At 51.6% G+C, this 17,039-nt stretch overlaps 9 protein-coding genes across 9 annotated transcripts; 6 read left to right on the top strand and 3 right to left on the bottom strand.

The window, feature by feature from the left end:
- Positions 1–56: 56 nt before the first annotated feature.
- BJX67DRAFT_352208 (uncharacterized protein) lies at positions 57–1,269 on the top strand. Its single transcript, XM_071028991.1, has 2 exons — positions 57–205; positions 279–1,269. The coding sequence occupies exons 1-2, from the start codon at positions 134–136 to the stop codon at positions 1,224–1,226; spliced, it is 1,020 nt and encodes a 339-aa protein (XP_070886740.1). The 5' UTR covers positions 57–133; the 3' UTR covers positions 1,227–1,269.
- Positions 1,270–2,715: 1,446 nt separating this feature from the next.
- On the top strand, positions 2,716–3,864 carry BJX67DRAFT_77221 (uncharacterized protein). The gene has a single exon (XM_071035423.1). The coding sequence runs from the start codon at positions 2,897–2,899 to the stop codon at positions 3,713–3,715; it is 819 nt and encodes a 272-aa protein (XP_070886739.1). The 5' UTR covers positions 2,716–2,896; the 3' UTR covers positions 3,716–3,864.
- Positions 3,845–4,303, bottom strand: BJX67DRAFT_77208 (uncharacterized protein). The gene has a single exon (XM_071035421.1). The coding sequence runs from the start codon at positions 4,217–4,219 to the stop codon at positions 3,974–3,976; it is 246 nt and encodes an 81-aa protein (XP_070886738.1). The 5' UTR covers positions 4,220–4,303; the 3' UTR covers positions 3,845–3,973.
- Positions 4,304–4,939: 636 nt separating this feature from the next.
- On the top strand, positions 4,940–7,477 carry BJX67DRAFT_77210 (uncharacterized protein). Its single transcript, XM_071035422.1, has 10 exons — positions 4,940–5,168; positions 5,226–5,602; positions 5,663–5,919; positions 5,974–6,354; positions 6,403–6,560; positions 6,611–6,705; positions 6,752–6,885; positions 6,937–6,996; positions 7,047–7,139; positions 7,205–7,477. Exons 1-10 carry the CDS (start codon positions 5,037–5,039, stop codon positions 7,396–7,398), a joined length of 1,881 nt encoding a protein of 626 aa, XP_070886737.1. The 5' UTR covers positions 4,940–5,036; the 3' UTR covers positions 7,399–7,477.
- Positions 7,478–8,013: 536 nt separating this feature from the next.
- BJX67DRAFT_380701 (tubulin beta chain) lies at positions 8,014–9,731 on the top strand (the record flags this gene model as incomplete). The annotated part of the gene is made up of 8 exons (XM_071032845.1): positions 8,014–8,034; positions 8,104–8,127; positions 8,179–8,204; positions 8,253–8,294; positions 8,344–8,395; positions 8,452–8,913; positions 8,969–9,312; positions 9,374–9,731. The coding sequence occupies 8 exons, from the start codon at positions 8,014–8,016 to the stop codon at positions 9,729–9,731; spliced, it is 1,329 nt and encodes a 442-aa protein (XP_070886736.1).
- Positions 9,732–10,184: 453 nt separating this feature from the next.
- On the top strand, positions 10,185–10,618 carry BJX67DRAFT_380700 (cytochrome b5-like heme/steroid binding domain-containing protein; the record flags this gene model as incomplete). Its single annotated transcript, XM_071032844.1, has 2 exons — positions 10,185–10,389; positions 10,446–10,618. 2 exons carry the CDS (start codon positions 10,185–10,187, stop codon positions 10,616–10,618), a joined length of 378 nt encoding a protein of 125 aa, XP_070886735.1.
- A 115-nt stretch (positions 10,619–10,733) lies between these two features.
- On the bottom strand, positions 10,734–11,654 carry BJX67DRAFT_352202 (uncharacterized protein). Its single transcript, XM_071028990.1, has one exon. The coding sequence runs from the start codon at positions 11,617–11,619 to the stop codon at positions 10,816–10,818; it is 804 nt and encodes a 267-aa protein (XP_070886734.1). The 5' UTR covers positions 11,620–11,654; the 3' UTR covers positions 10,734–10,815.
- A 260-nt stretch (positions 11,655–11,914) lies between these two features.
- BJX67DRAFT_371757 (uncharacterized protein) lies at positions 11,915–13,772 on the bottom strand (the record flags this gene model as incomplete). The annotated part of the gene is made up of 6 exons (XM_071031133.1): positions 11,915–12,049; positions 12,096–12,397; positions 12,473–12,926; positions 12,977–13,413; positions 13,498–13,570; positions 13,623–13,772. 6 exons carry the CDS (start codon positions 13,770–13,772, stop codon positions 11,915–11,917), a joined length of 1,551 nt encoding a protein of 516 aa, XP_070886733.1.
- Positions 13,773–14,388: 616 nt separating this feature from the next.
- Positions 14,389–14,824, top strand: BJX67DRAFT_77177 (uncharacterized protein). The gene has a single exon (XM_071035420.1). It carries the CDS (start codon positions 14,476–14,478, stop codon positions 14,695–14,697), a length of 222 nt encoding a protein of 73 aa, XP_070886732.1. The 5' UTR covers positions 14,389–14,475; the 3' UTR covers positions 14,698–14,824.
- Positions 14,825–17,039: the final 2,215 nt, after the last annotated feature.

Genomic DNA, 17,039 nt, shown 5'->3' with positions numbered 1-17,039 from the left:
GAGGCTGCCCGGAATCACAGCCTCGTAAAGGTGGACTTGGCGCGAGAGCATCCTTCCGTTCGTGTCAGGAGGCGTCACTTGAGAGACCCCAAACAACCCACGTCCATCGCTGTTCTACCCCAAGCTATCCACGATGTCAACAGAGAAAATCCGAATCGTCGTGTTTGGCTTGTCAGACGCCTACACAACCGGGTTCATCGTGCAAGTAAGCCGCCTCGCCTATCCGTGCCGGACCAGCGCCGTGCCACATTCCAAGCGTCCTAACATAGCATGCGCAGTATCTCCGAGGCTACTGGGAAGATTTGAACAGTGTCTATCAAGGCTGTAAGGAGTTACCTGATGGAAAGAGACACGTTACGGTCGATGAGAAGCCTTGCGTTGTGCAGCTGGAAGAGGGGTCGTGGAGCTATAGTAATCCCGAGGCTTTCCGATACATGGAACGCATCCAGGACTCGGATGCCTATATCATGCTATATAGCCCCCGATGGGGAAACAGCCTCGAGAAAATTGAGAAGTCCTTGCTGAATCTTATGAGCAGCGGATGGGGCATCCGCGAGCCCTCGGTTGAGCAGGCTCAGGCTGAGGCTGCTGCCCGTGCCGCTGTTACAGCTTTAAGGGGCGAACCGGAGGATGATGACGTCGGACTGAAAAACCCCCGAGGCTTCGAGGCGTCGTTGTCGAAAGGGTCCTCGACCTGGAAACGGAAACGCAGGGAGAGGAAGGCAATGGGGGAATTCGTCCGCTTCCCGCGACTCCCCGTTGAGTTGAAGATTGCCGTTCTGCGCACCTGCCTGACCTCCTCCCGACCTATTGTCGGGTACCTGCCGCACACAGCGGGCATAAACTTCAATGTCCTCCGCGTGTGCAGGCTCTTCCACCGCGAGGGAACCAAGATATTCTGGGCCGAGAACCGGTTTGTACCTTGGAAGTCCATTTGTCTTGTTGCTGATTACACGTATACTCCGCTCTGGGACGTCTGTGTAAGTCCGAGTGAGGGGCGAGCGCTAGCGAGGCGACTTGGGGCTAGATTCGAGATGTCTTCGTCGAAGGAGACAAGTGACGTTGAGCGGGTGGTTGCAGCTGTTGTGAGGGAGTGTCGCGCAAGAAAAGAAGCATCTGTGGAGTACGCCCGTGCACTGGACAGAGGGGAGATTCCTGCGAAGCGGAATCACAGAATACGGTTGTTGGTACGAACTTTGTGGTGGAGGATAACTCATTTTATCTGACAGCCTTGATAAAATGTACTTTTTATATTCGTCGCCGTGGAAAGCGCAGCACGTAACTGATCCGTCCACAAGATGCATCGCAGATCCTCCTGCATTGGACGCTGGAGAGTACTTCAAATCCCTCGATCCCTATCTAGCTTAGAAGCTGGAGATATATGGAAATGAACATAGAAACTCTCGGTTTGAGGAGAGGTAGTGTACTCTGGAATTCATAATAACTTGCTCGACCTTGCCGCCAGCGCTTTTGAATACGTGCACAGGGATCTAGTTGCTCCGATGAACGACAAACCAGTTCATAGGTTCTATCAGCCTCTTGGGTCTTCCTGCATGTCTCTCTAGATGCTTAGAGTGGCTCGTAGGAGCCTCAATCATAGTCTTAGAACCTAGCCTGGAACCTAGCCAAGAGCGGGTCTCTAGTATATAGCAAATTTATCGGGCTTTAGCTCTTGCACCTCAAACACAGTTACAATCTCTATTAGATGCTATCGCCTTACATCCTCTCAGCAGCCTTTTGCTTATGTCTGGAGACTTTCTCCCACGAAGATGCCAGAAGAATAAGATCGAAAAGGATCGGTGTCAAAAAAGGTAGTGTCCGCTGTGACCGGAAGCTGCTTCTAGCTTTATTGAGATTTTTGTATGCTACATGATCCAGACTGCAATACCAAAAACTGCCCAAGGATAATATTATATGATAAAAATACGAGCTAGGGCTCAAAGCCCCTGTGATTGAAACCACCACATGCAGGTAATAGTCCTCTTGGTAAACCATGGTCTAAAATCTGGATGCCCGAGGAACTATTTTTGTGGCCCCCATGTGTTTGTTAAACGTCAAGCAGTGTAGTTCTTACTATATAATAACCTTTGTAGCCCTACCTGGGGTAGAATTAGTTTGAAAAAGAAAGCATTCTATCTATATAATAATAGTTGGTTATAGATATAATCCTCTCGCGCTCTGCAACAAGCCTTTTAAATTGGGCCGAAATTGGGCCTGTCATGTTTTAAGCTCAGTCACCTGGATGTATAACACGAGTGGTGACCTTAGATGTCACTACTGGCCCTTCCACGTTGGTGGTTCGTGGGGAGGCTGGGGGAAACGGGGATGGTTGCAGGATAAAACAGCTTGTTAGGCACGAGCCTGCATGCTATTAAGCGAGGTGAAGCAAGAGTTAATGGTGGGTGAGCTGCCCACCAACTGGTTATGCCAGTGAGATGGAATGGTGCTCGGGTTCTTACATCAACGCATTGTCGGTCTCTAAAATACAGAACAGTAGCTGGGATCCTTTGCGGGCCAGAGTAACACGAGTTTAAGGCCTACCAAGAGCTAAAAGGCAGTATCTGTTAGTGTCTCTAGGAAAGAAGCAGGCCTGGATCTTTTGGTTTCCAACACCTTTGAAAGCATTACCAGAAAGTTGAGTCTTTCCTACCATTCCTCCAAACTTTATTGAGCATAATGCAGCACGTGTGAGTCGGATTTAACGCACCAAATGGAAACAATCTGATGATGGTCCCACTCGTGTCTGAGAAACTTGCTGTCACACCGTCAGCAGAGGGAGAGTTACGACCGGAAGAGGCAGTGCATCAAGCTGGAAAGTCTCGAAGATGCGCAATTTGGATGCTTCTATTGACATTATGAGAAATTTGGGGATTTCTGGTTCGGTAGTGGTTTTGAAATGACTCCCGTTTCCTGGAGATGGCTGAGCATACCCTGGAAACCAAGATACGGACTGCAAATATACGATGTTTTGGGGCTACCCAGAGGAACTTTATTCACTCTGACATTCAGTGTCAGTTCTCACTGCATCAAGGAATTCTTCGGCCCCAATCTGCGATCGCTCGCGCAGGCCGCAACAACAGCCAGCAACTGGCTCTTCAACTTCCTTGTCTCCTGCTTCACGAAACAAATGTTCGCCAAGATGAACGACGGCGTGTGCTTCTTCTTCGCCGCGTTGTCGTTCTGCGCCTTCTTCATTGCTTTCTTCCTTGTTCCTGAAACCAGTGGAAAACCGCTCGAGTCCGTCGACCGGTTGTTTAAGATCAAGCCGGTGTGGAAGGCGCATGAGAAGCTGCAGGTCCAGCTGATGGAAGACGAGGAACAATTGCGCTTTGAGATCAAGGAGGGCGTTTTTGGCAAGGAAGGGAATGAGCCCTCGGCCATGCTCACGTGGAGAATCCTTCTGCCTGAGAATCGCCCATCAGCAACGCATTTCGATTCCACATTGGGGGCCAATTCAGTTATTTCGATTCAGATGGACTCGACACGATGCACACAAGTCGTCGAACGAGAAGACAAATTATTTCCCATTGACATCTCGCTCGACGGGCGCATCGGCATCAGCACGCGGGGACAGCAAGAGACCAACAAATCAGGCCGATTGCAAATTTGCAAAATCAAGCACATTGTCACTTCTGGCAGTGATGTTCGACAAATCGCGCGTTTACTGCAAAGGGAAAGCCGGATAGGGTTTTTTAAAGACAAACACCCAGGCTGACGTGGAGAGAAGCGACCATGCTGCATGAAGGAATCATGGCGACTGTCACTGCAGGATTCAACACTCGAAACTGCTGATTCCAGGCTTTCGAGTGGGCTGTGGGCTGGTGGAGAGGGATCCTGATATCAGCCAATTGTAGCCTGTCAGACACGGCAAGCGAGATGATTGATCCCATTGCGCGACCATCTGAGAGAAGATCCTGATAAAGTCTCGAGTCTCGTGATGGTGAAGTCCTCTCAGATGAGAGCCCAATCAGGATCAGCCATCTCCGGATTGGTCTGATGATTTTGGAGAGGCCATGCTGACCGTCATCAGCAGCGGGCAGGGGTTACATCCACCAGAATGGCCGCTTTCTTTGACTCTTCCATTGTCTCCAGCTCCCCCGCCAAAAATCCCGCACGGCCAAGTGCCCCGGGCATCTTGGCTGGATCCCCGCTGCAGCTTACCCTGCCATGTGCTCCGGAATAATGTCGACGAACGTTGGGCTTTGTCTTGACTGTCCATCTCGCTGCAGCGGGAGAAAACGTCTCTGACCTGACTGACAGGATTCGGAATGACACGCAGGATGAATTCTCGCCAGACATGCTCTCGTTCATCAGCCAAAGGCACTGGCGTGGTGAAGGATTCTGTGCCGAGAGACGCCCAGTCGCACTAAGCACCTCCACGGAGAGTCAGATCCCCAATTTTTTTCGCCTGGGGCTTGGCTTCTGAAGTGCTTCTCTGGCCTGGACATGCTTGGAGGCCCTCTCCGCACGCCACCCGAGGCTGGGGCACCCACAGCTGGAGGCTCTGGGGATCCGGGGATGGCGAGGAGAAAGAACGGCACCCGAAACCCTGGGCCGGGAACAAAGATGCTGCGTGAAAGGCTGGATGAAGCACACCAAATCATGGACGACCAGGGTGAAAGCACAGCTGAAACTGCGAGTCTTTCGTTGGGCTGGTTTCGCATGCGCTTTGGGCCTTTCCAAGAGGGCCACTGCAAGCCACACGCGCCCCAGGAGCAATAAGACTTCGCGAAGTGATACCACAAACTGGCACGCTGTCGCTTGCTCCGCAGGTGCCCGGCCATTTCCACCAATCGAGCCCTGGTCGGTAAGAGCAGCCATGAGGCTGCGCCCCAGCCGGCGCTGGCTTTGCTTCCCGTCTCCTTGTTGCAGGCGCTTTGCTGCTTTCGACAAGGCGGGGGGGAATGGCGCTTTAATACCTTGGATGGCCGGCGCGCGCTTCCTCTTCCGGGATTCCTCTCCTTTTTTTCTCCCAGACCAGCCCCGCTGAGACTCGAAAGCTTTGCCATCTGTTCTGGCGTCTCCTTCTTATCACCATGAGCGACGAAAAGGTGGCCCCTGAGAGCGCCACTCCCGTTGAGGTGGTTGCTGCGACAAAGCCAAAGCAGGCTGGCCAGGATGATCGCCGCGGCTCTGTCGCTCTCAACATTATCCAGAACCCTCTCCAGGTGAGCTTGACGGGTGGGCCTGCCACACTCTGTATATGCTGACTGTCTTCGCCAAAGAACTTCCCAAGAGAGCAGGTCGTCCACGATGCCCATGGCTTCGCCGAGTCGAAAGGGCTGTCCGAGCACAAAGAGCTGTTTGGCCGTGCTGCTCTGGTCGCGCGCGACCCTGACAACTTCGAGACAATCCCGGAACTCACCCAAGACGAGCAGGCCGCCCTCGAGTACGAGAAGAACCACAAGTGGCACGGCCCCTGGATGCTTTGGTACTCCGTCGGACTGTGCGCCGTTGGTGCTGCCACCCAAGGATGGGATCAGACTGGGTCCAATGGCGCCAACCTGCTATTCCACGAGGAATTCGGTATTGCGGGCAAAGGCCGAGACGAATGGATCGTGGGCGTTGTCAACGCTATTATCTTCCTGACCGCTGGCTTGATGTACGTACACTACGGGATGAGCTGGTACTGATGGATGCGATATTGACATGCGATCTACAGCGGCGCTTTCCTGACTGACCCTCTGAACCACTATCTTGGACGACGAGGTGAAATTTTCGTCACCGCGCTTTGTCTCACTGCCACTCCGATCGGATCCGCCTTTACGCACTCGTGGCAGGCCCTGTTTGCTGCGCGATTCGTGATGGGTATCGGCATTGGCGCAAAGAATGCCACGGTGCCCATCTTCTCTGCCGAAATGGCGCCTCATCGAGTGCGAGGTGCCCTTGTCATGTTCTGGCAGCTCTGGGTCGTGTCAGGTGAGCGGACCCCCCATTCACCGCCGACTTGACACGGTGCTAAAAGTATCGCAGGCATCTTCCTTGGTCTCGCGGCCAACGTGATCGTCAAGGACACCGGTCGAATCGCCTGGCGCCTCCAGCTTGGCTCTGCATTCATCCCCTCGTTCATTCTCGGCCTCGGTATCTGGTTCTGCCCCGAGTCTCCTCGTTGGCTGATGAAGCACGGCCAGTACGCCAAAGGATTCCGCTCCATGGCGCGCCTGCGAGCGCATCCCATCATCGCCGCGAGAGACTACTACTACTCGTTCGTGATCTACGAGGAGGAAGTCAAGGAGGCTCGTGGCGCAGGATACTTCCGTCGTATGTGGGATTGCTTCGCCGTGCCTCGAATTAGGAGAGCCAATTATGGTGCCTCGACGGTCATGCTCGCGCAGCAGATGTGCGGTATCAACAGTAAGTTGGCGTCTTCTGCGAACCCATATTGGGCCTAACACCTCGCAGTCATATCTTTCTACAGCTCGACCATCTTTACGGACGTCGGGTACAACGACACTGAAGCTCTGTATGCCTCGCTGGGTTATGGAGCCATCCAGGTCCTTGCGACCATCCCTACCCTGTTCCTCATCGACACCAAAGGCCGGAGGACCCTATGTTTGATTGTGAGTTGTTCAGTCCTCTTGCATGATGGTAGTGCTGATCTCTTTGCTAGACCTTCCCCCTTATGTGCATCTTCCTATTAGCTGGTGGTCTCTCTCTTCTAAACCATTCGGGCGATCGTGGCGGGCAGATTGGGCCGGTTGTCTTGTACGGTCATGTCTCCTTGAATTAGTTGGTTGCTGACTTGGTCTAGATTCATCTACCTGTTTACCATCTGCTATTCCCTGGGTGAAGGACCCGTTGCCTTCCAGTACTCTTCTGAAGTCTTCCCCACCATCCAGCGTGAGCAGGGGATGGCCTGGGCGGTTGCCATCAACAACACCTTCGGTGGGTTATCTAGAGCTTCCGCATTGTGATATCTCTAACCATGACCCTTAGCCGGTGTCCTGAGTCTGACCTTCCCTCGAATGCGCACCGTCATGACCCCTACTGGCGCTTGTAAGTACATACTCTCGTCATCCTGACGACAACTCCACTAACGAACACAGTCGGCTTCTACGCCGGCCTCAACCTCATCGCCTGGGGTATGATATTCTGCTTCGTCAGAGAAACCAAGCAGCTCACGCTTGAAGAGTTGGATCGTACGTGACTCCTTCCCGTCCACCGCAATTCCCTAGCACATAGACAACAATCTAACATCTCGCAGAGGTCTTCTCCGTCCCAACCAGCGAGTTCATCAAGCACGAAACCACCGTTTGGCTCCCATACTTCATCAAACGCCACATCTTCCGCCAGAACATCCCCAAGCCACCGGCGATCATCGCAACGTCGGAGAAGAACACCCACTCCGGGATGCGCAAGCTTCTGGCCAAGACTGGTTTGGTGTCCGCGAAGAACTAAGCACAGGCCCACAAGAGATACAGCAGTGAAGGCGCAGTCGATATAGTGTTGATGGTTCTGGATATGATAGGTCGGATGAGGACTGATACTTGTTTGTTAATTGCCCGCCAGTTGCTCGGTCGACCAGCTGGTGGGCATTTTAATACCAATTCCACTTCTATTGCCGCCTGGAGCCTCTTGAAGGTCCACGGGTTGCGGCCTCTCCTTCTGATTGCGGTGTAGTTCCTGCATAGACAATCACCAAGCATGGCACATTTAAGTGAGGCTCTCCAACTGTAGGCACGAATAACACTAACTTTATATTGCTGACCTTCTCCAATAAGTTAATGAACTTGTAGTTTGTTCTTTATATCAGGTGAATTTACAGGTTGAATATCGAACATAACTATGGAAAGCCGGGGGTTTTCCCTGATTAGGATATTACATTTCAACCAACTGGGTTAGTTTATGGATTCGGTCGTTTCTACTGCAAGAATCTGGGCTTCAAAATCCCTCTCTTATTGTTGGAGATCGAGGAACACGAAGCTCTCGCCTCGTACTTGGCGGGCAAGGAAAAATTCAACCTCCTGCTTCTCCTTTCCCTGAGCATCAACAAGGCTCCATGTCATCGCCAACATGTCGAATCAAAGAGAGATTGTAGGTCAAACCAGATAGCTCGAGCCTGGAATAGGTCCGATGGTTACTGACGTCCATGTTCTTAACTAGATAACTCTCCACGTTGGAGGATGGGTAGGGACTCCAATCTGACGGAGGGACCAAAACAGCTCACCGCGATGATAGGGAATCGAAGTTGGCGCCAATTTCTGGTACGATCGCGAAGACTGAATCTTGTCCATCTTTCTCACATTATGCAGGGAAGGTCTCTTGACAGAGCATGGGATTGACAGCTCGGGACGGTATTCTTTGCATTCGTGGGGTTCCAAATCGCGTGCTGATGAGGCGTAGCTTGACTGGAACCGACCTCCAATCCGAGCGACTGGGTGTCTATTTCAAGAAGGTTCTCACCCATCTCGTCTAGGATACCGTCCGGCGTCTTACTTGGGCGATTCACAGGGAGAAGCGGACCGCTACGTGCCGCGGGCAATATTCACCGACCTCGACCCATTTCAAGCCGACGTTCTGCGCTGCAAACCAATCCACGGACTCATCTCCCCAGAAGCCGGAATCTTTGGCCAGGACGGGTGTCTCAACAACTGGGCAAAGGGACTTCACAGCGATGGGGCGAACGAAATATCCGACAAGGTCGTCGAGGCGGCCCGCCAGGAAGCGGAAGCCTGCGACAGCCTGCAAGGCTTCCAGATGACGCACAGCATTTTTGCCGGCACAGGAGGTGGCATGGGAAGTCAAATTTTGTCTCGGCTCGTCGAGGAATTCCCAGATGCGTATAAAACAACGTTTTCTATTATGCCGACGTACGCCGTTGACGACGGATGTGTCATTCGGCCTTATAACACCGTGCTTTCACTCCACTATTTGACTGAGCATACCAGCTTGACTTCGCTGTTTAGCTACCGGGTACTCAGCCCTCTTCAAGCCAAGTATGTAAAGAAACGGATGCTGACGTGTCCAGACGATGGACGACAAAATCGTTTACGAGTTGAAGCTGGACAATTCCTGGACGCATTACCATCGGATTGTTGCGGACACAATGCTAGGCGCGACGACAACACTGCGTTTTCCCAGTGAACAAGACACAGACTTGACGCAGATCGTGGAACATCTGGTTCCTCAGCCGCGGCTGCATTTCATAACCTCTGCCATGAATCCGGTGTTGGGATCAGAGGCCCACACGAATATTGCACAAGCGACGGCGACGCAGTTAGCTCGAGAGATGTGCCGCGATATGTCGTGGACAATGACTTCGGGTCGTTTCCCCGGGAACACTGGGGGATGTCTCGCGTATAGCGCTATCTTGTACGTTTTCTCTTTCAACCATTCGTCCCTAACCTCCCTGTCTGATAGTTAACCGGACCAGCCGTGGCTCCGATGTGACCCTTGATAGCTTGGGACAGTTCCTGCACGACACCAGAGATCCAACCAGTGCGGACTTCATGGAGTGGATGCCCCCCACCGCGCATTTTCACTCGTGTCCCGTCCCTGCCGCTGGGTACAAGAGTGCTGCTATATCGATGGGGAATTTCAGATCCATCGTGGAAGAATTAGAGGCGACTCTCAATATGTTCGATGCGATGTTCAGGCGAAAGAACTTCCTCCGTCACTACGAAGAGCATGGAATGGGCGAGATGGACTTCACGGAGGCTGCTGAGAATGTGAGGGATTTGATTGCTGAATACAGGGCCGCAGTAGTGGAGCATGAAGATTCTCAGGAGTAGATCGTGAGGGTCAGCGATGCGACGAGCCCTACATTGTTGACGGACCAGAAATCAACGGGATGATGTGCTATCTGACACATAGAAAGCTTGCAAGCTCAGGAATAGGCTAGAAACATACTGTGCTTAAGTACTCCTTCCATGGACGGTTGGTAGTGGGTGTTCCTCTGTATAAGCTACGAACACTCCAACGATCACCGTGTCTCTATCATCCATATAATTCAAGAGAGAGGCTTTACGTACCAACCGCTGCAGGCAGCCCCTCTCTCCATCATGACCTAGCGAAATCCCACGACGGCATCTCGGTTCCTCGCCTCGGCCTCACCACCTCCCGAGACATGCAGCGAGCACATGCAAACAGCGGCACCCACTCTTGTCGCGATTAGTACATAAAGGCTCTCCTTATTCCAAATCCGTAGTACTTCGCAATTCTATATTCGAAGCTTGAAAACAGCCATGACAGACGAAACAACAGCGACCGTCACTCCCGTTGTACAGCCAGAAGGCACAGATGCCCAAACAACCCCCATAAACGTGGACGAAATCTACACGAAAGACGAGCTGGTTCTACATAATCGAGACGGAGACCTGTGGATCGCCATCGATGGGGTTGTATATGACTTGACGAAGTTTTCAGGGGAGCATCCTGGCGGGACGAAGAGTATGTCTCGACAAACCCTTTGGGAATGGAGACTGGATGCATGCTAAGCGTGGCAGTTCTCGTTGGCGTGGCTGGCACCGACGCCAGTAAGAAATTCCGCAAGTACCACGGCGACAACATTCTCCAGCGATATGCACAGGACTACAGGATTGGGACGTTAAAGGTAGAGGCGCAGGCGAGGAAGTCCAAGGTCGGGCTGTTTTCGCGGTTGAAGAGGGAGAAGAAATAACGTCGTCGTGGGAATCGTGGTTAATATATACCTCGCATATTTGCCCGATATAGGGGTATTTGGTCCATGAAACGAGTAGGCTAAGCAACATATATCACTGGTAAGGCTCGGAGGACACGACATTACTAGCTCCCTAACATGTTGGACGTATCGAGACTGATATATGAATTCCTGTTTGCAGGCAAGGGACACGATACTCATTCTCTCCTCTCGCCCAGCGTACTGAAGAAAGGACTAGATACGTAGAAGGGCCTTTCCAGCCTCTCACTCTCACTCCCCTTATCATTCCCTTTGCTTTTATCTTTCCCCAGAAGCGCTTGCATCCGTGCTTTGAAGTCTGGGTTTTGCGCCAGCTTACCAACGACCCTCTCCTCCCCATCCCTATCCTTGAACCTCGCATCCGGCACTCCATTAAACTCGCTGTCAGGGCCATCAATCCACCTCCTTCCCGCCTCAATACAAGCCCTCTTCATCCCCTCGGCACTCTTATTAATCATCCCGGTCCAAAACACCCCTTCGCCCTCCTCCAATATCCCCTTCGACTCAAGCGCCCCCACAGCATTCGCAACCCAGTCCTGGCAATTTCCCACCCCGAATTCCGGAATATTCGAGCCATCGTTCCCGAAGTCAGATAAGAGTTCGGAAACTCGAGATACCTCTTCCGGCGATATCGAGGTGAGCAGTTCACAGCGCCCTCTTAGGACTGGGTCGTGCAGGGGTTGTGGGCGGGGGTCGTAAATGAAGACTTCGTCCACGGGGTTGCGAATGTGGTGCATGATACAGGTTGATGAGTCCTTCTCGTGCAGAGCGAGTCCCATGTGTGAGGGGCCGTCGCCGAGTGTGGCGTCGCCGCGGCCGTAGATGTTCATGCTGAGCGTGTGAGTGTTCACGGCCATGCTGGGAATTGGTATTTTGAGTGGTTGATCAGTTGAATGCGAGATATCACGGGGGAACAGGCTGTGTTTTGAATTTATTACTGCGAAGTTTTGTTTTTGTAGCATTCGTGTGGTTGTAATGAGAAAAGAAAGAAAAAAAAAAATAAAGAAGCCTGGATGAAGAACTTAGGAATGTTGGGCTCCCCAGCCTGCATTTATGAAAGAAGTTGGCGGCTTTCGCTGGATCATGTTGCCTATTATTAGTCCAAGCGCTATGATGGATTCTAGTTCTCTGTCTGCGTATAGGATAACTATACTGTAAATAGCACTAATAATAAGCACAGCGGCAATTTATTTACTTGTAGGGTATATACAATATTTCCTCTGTGTACACTGGCTGAATACCAAAGAACTGTGTATATTAATTCCACACCGTCGTAAACACTTTGTTAATCACACTACACTCGACATAATACGGTGGCACGAAGTTCTCCACCATCCGCTCCCATGAGTTCCTCCAGCTTGCCGTGAACAACGCACGATAGAACTGCCAGTACTCGGGCCAGAATCCACAAGACCCCAGTCCAAGAGAACCACAGTACATCCGCCCTCACAACAAGATTCCCCGGATGCATGTCTCCATGAGTGAGCACGATACGATGGTTCTTGAGACCCCTCACCGTCTGGTACAGGAAGTACTCGGCCGTAAGAAAGACCGATTCCTTGTCATTTTCGCCTTGAAGCACCTGTTTTGGTAACCGATCCCGCAGTGCTTGCACTGATTCTTCATTAAAGCTCTCTTCAGACGGGTACGGGCCGTAACTGTACTGCGTGTAGTCGCCGTAGCCTGCTTCAAAGATGCCGTCTCGACAGGGTTCCCTGTCGATTCTGCCGATGCTATCTCCTTCAGTCTCACGCAATTGACTTACATAACCATATAGTTGTTGCAGTATACGTGTTTGTTATTTCTCCGAGGCACGATCCCAGTAGTGTTCAAAAGGGTCACCCATCTCATATGACATGGCAATGTATCTGACACCGTCGAGGCCGTATGCACTTATCAACTTTGGTACCGCTATGCTCGTGCGTATAGATACGAGGTGTAAGGCTTCTGCCTCTGTTAAGCGGGCACCATGGCCGAATTTGACCACGATGTCGGAATCCGCAAAGACAAGCCGTGCGCCCATGTTACCAGGGCAGACATCATCTGCCGTCTGCAAGTCACCCGGCTCGAATACAACGGATGGGGTTCCGATCGTTTTGGAGTCGATCAATCGGGGCTCTTGATGCTCCGGTTCCACTGCGACTGAAAGCTCGGTGCCGGAATTTGTGGGTGAAGCTGCGATGACTTCTTCGACAGTTGTAGCTTTTGGTTTCGAATCTGCGGTCTCGGTTTTTTGTGCACTAGTTTCGACATCACTTTCTGGATATATCTTCATGCCTGAACTTAGACGGTCAGACTCCGCTTGTGGCTTTCCAGCACCTGAGGGCCAAAATGGCAAGCTAAATCTGCAGGGTTTTCTAGGAGTACAGTATTTTCCAAAAGGCATTCTGGTATATCCAGAGTCGCGAGGTATTCGGCGGGGGGGTGGATTATCAACGCGTCGTGAAAGATGCCAGGGTAATATTTCCGTGTAACTGTTGTGAGCTTCTCTAGAGCGCCGATCAGTTTCTTCTGGGACTGCCGACGCTTACCCTGGCTTTGATTTGGAGCATGGATCTTGAAATCAATCACGTAGGTAGCCAATGATCCGCCTAGGCTAGTGTCTGAATGGATAAGCTGAGACGAGATATGTTCCAACACAGCTAGGCCTAATTTCAGAATCCCGTTCGATGTCTCTAGGTTCTGGTATATGTAGGCATGCCCTTTGATAACCATCTCGCCTAAACAGACCCATAGTACTAATCGGCCTTCGGATTCTGTGATGTGGCATAGCTATAGGCGAGGGAGAAGAGTCTCTGATTCTTGCAAAAGAGTTCTGGGTTCCCTATACCGTCGCCAACGTAAAGCCGCAATAAGCGAAGCCTTTGCTCTCGGAAGTTGAAGCGACGGCAATGCAGAGTTTTTATTGAGAACCTGTGAATGGTTAGAGACGTCTTTCAGAACTACCCCTCTTAGCCTGGGATACCTTGCGTAAAATCTTCTCTACTATCTGAGGTTCCCCATTCTCCAAGTCAACACCCCAAATTTCACTATGGCGAGCGTCTGCCAGAATGGCAGGTAGGTCCTCGAGATAACGACTCGTCAGGGAGCTTGCATCAGTTGAAAACGTAGACATGGTTGCAGTCATTTTCTACGTGCGTTGGGTAAATTCTTGCATGGGCTTGTTTTTCCTACGCCCCTGGGTGCATCCGGATTGATGGGTGTAGGTGGTGGGCAAGCTGGCCACGAAGCTCCAATCCTGCGGCGCCTCCTGAAACATGGACCTTAATGAGCTTTGTCACTGGCTTGTAGCTGATTGGATCACTGTTTACCTTCAGGGCCGTGCGTTCAAGAGGTTGTAAGTACATATCTCTACCGCGAAATAAATGCTAAGTTCCATCTGCAACATAACGGGGTATATTTACTTGTATTATTACTGTTTTAAAAAGTGGTTTGGATCAAGTTCATAATCTCATATTAAACTCATGCGAACGCTCGTGTTCCACACTCGACCCTTGTTTTTCCAGAAGACGTCATCTACTGACTGGCGCGCTCTGATAGCAACCATCCTTCCAACGCTCACATCTCAGCCTCGCTCGCATGTGAAAACCCTGAAGACCAAGAGAAGGAGCCGCGGATTCGGGGAGGTAAGCGAAGGACGCTGAGTGGCTAAAGCTCGCGGGATACCATGTCTCGCAATTCAGGCCGTCCATACAGTGCATATTTCTTCACAGTGGGGGTAAATCAAAGGACCGGAAGCAGTTGCGGCTATCCTGTTTACCCTCAAGTAGATACCAAAATTGAAGCAGACACATAGTGTTAGCTACTATCAGTATTAAATGTCACGAGCCTTCTGCATTACAATATTAGGGCTCCTGGCCTCTAACAACGTCATAGCTTATCCCCTCCTACTGAACAAGTCTGTCTCTAAACCAGTCTCCACTGTCAACTGGCTTCTCTGTCCCTGGAAGTGCAGGTTCAGCCTCCAACCAGGATACCACGGCTCCAGGTCGCGTATTATCCGGTGCATCCAGTTACTGACTGATCCGAAAGCACAGTGATTGAACCTCGCCATGCGCTCGTGGATCGGTCTGCTGGTAGTAAGTCCTACCTCTCCGATGCGACTGTGTCATTCGCCGCAACTTGATGCAGTCATGGTGGTGCTCTAGCTTGTTCAATCATCTTGTATTTAGAGCACGCGGATGAGATGATGTTTTAACAATACAGTACCGAGGATGTGAGGGCCTGCAAAACCAGCACAGGACCTGTTTCCGACTCTGGTGTAAATGGCACATTCTCTTGTATTCATTACAAGTCATACTGACGCTGGTGGACGTACCGAACAGGTCTCTCGAACCATGTATTCCCCAGCCTCAATCCGTCTTTGCCTGCGGATCTGACTGCAATCGTCGTAAGATGAATAAGATTTAATCAAGCCTTTTTGCTGATCCACTGCCAGACAGGCCGGGGGTGAACGAGTCGGCAAACCGAGAACACCGTGGCCGACTGGAACCAGAATTTTTCTGTTCGTTCGTCGAGAAACTGCGGATTGACCTGGAGGGCGAGACAGCGGTTCACACATTGTGATTTATGACCGCGTCGAGCATTGACTGAAGACACTTCTGCCTCCAGCCTGTCCATTGCCCAGCCTCGGCTCTGCTGTTGGAATGCCCACATCACCGGCAACTCGGCACAGCAACCGCAAGGTCTGTTGAGTGAGGTATCACCGCTCTCTCATCTTCAACTTTGACTGGCTGAGCTTCTCAAAGAAATGCACAAGCTGCTCTCCTGAGAGGTGTGGAGTGGCCTCCGAGCATCAGGCAGCACCATTTCCAGCCAACCACGACATCTGCAAAAACGCTGCTGTGGATCCCAGCCTTAAGGGGCTGATTAGCTGCATTGGCGTCTATAATCTTGGCGGTCAATGGAATATATTCGATAGTTGATGGAGTTGTTGAACATCGAGACGCGTGTTGTCGGGACGGAGTTTCTCGGGGGGAAGGGGGTTGTCTCGTCACAAAGAGGAGAAACATCTTCAACCGTAACAAGAGAGGCCTCTTCGGTTCGATTCGGTCTCTCTCATCCCGCAAATACCGTGAAACAATATCACAGCCAGTGCAATTGAACGTCCTGCAGTGGAACGGTCGGATCAACCGCGGCCAAGCAGGTGGGTACAATCTCTGCAGGGCTGAGGATTCCAAATATCCTTCTGCCTGCTCTTTCACCGGACGAAATAAAACTCAATCTCCCCCCTTCCCCGACTCATTGTCCATAGACAAGTCTCGCCATGTCGTATCAGCAACAGCAGCCTCCCCCCGGGGCTTAGTATGTCTCTATGTGATCAGAACGCCATGGAAGAAGCTGACCAGATAGCTACCCCCCTCCGCAACAGGGCTATGGTCCTCCGCAGCAAGGTTATGGCCCTCCTCCACCGCAGGCGTACCCTCCGATGCAATACCAGACGGCGCCCCCTCCTCCTGAGCAGAAGGACCGGGGATGTCTCACTGCCTGGTATGTCTCCTTTCGATGTGCCGAGTACAAGGGCAGGTATAGCTGACGAGACAGTTTGATGACCATGTGCTGCTGCTTCCTCTGCGAGGAGGCCTGCGAATGCTGCATCGATTGTGTCGAGTGTCTATGCTGCGGTTGTTAATTGTCATATACCTATATCTACCTCTGCAATGCATCTATCAGCCTCCCACGCATATTTATCATGTCTCAGAAGGATTGAACGCGTTCACAAACACTCCCTCCCCCGGCCGACTCAGCGTACTGCTTCCGCACTTCAGATCCTCTCCGGGCCCCCTCCCTCTTAAAACTCCACCCCGTCACGGCTCCAGACGTTCTTGCCGCGGTCAATCAGTGAATTCCAAGTTCTTGGAAGAGTTATAGTCGATATCATGGTGCGACATATAACTCTTCAGATTGCATGGTTTCATGACGGAGTCCGCGGTGGACACATGCTGTGCAGCTTGCGTGGAGGTGAGACTTTGTCATCTGGTATCCGTGTGGTAGCACGGTGAAATGTGCCCCTGCAGCCGGAGAGATCGTATAACCTTGATTGATTCGAGGCTTCAGTTCGAGGAACTTCTGCACGGATAGACGGCCTGTAAGAGCGTCGCTGTAGGTTAGACTGGCATGCGTGATTTTAACCCATGAAGGCCATTGGGAATCTCCGTAAACGTCCGATCTTCGCACCTCTCTTCTTTCCTACCAGGGTTGTGAAACCTAAGCCCTACCCGTCAGCATCCACCCAGAGCAGTAAGATGAATATGAGAAGATGGAGCCTACTTACACGGAGTATGGTCACTCGAAAAGTCGTAAACACCGATTCACGAGTCCCGTCCTGCGTTGCCTTCAAATCCATCGGATACTCCCCAGCCGCTGGCAAACACACACGTCG

The sequence above is a fragment of the Aspergillus lucknowensis genome (assembly GCF_044049455.1).
Source record: "Aspergillus lucknowensis strain CBS 449.75 chromosome Unknown BJX67scaffold_17, whole genome shotgun sequence".
NCBI lineage: Eukaryota > Fungi > Ascomycota > Eurotiomycetes > Eurotiales > Aspergillaceae > Aspergillus > Aspergillus lucknowensis.
This window is presented reverse-complemented; position numbering and strand designations above follow the sequence as displayed.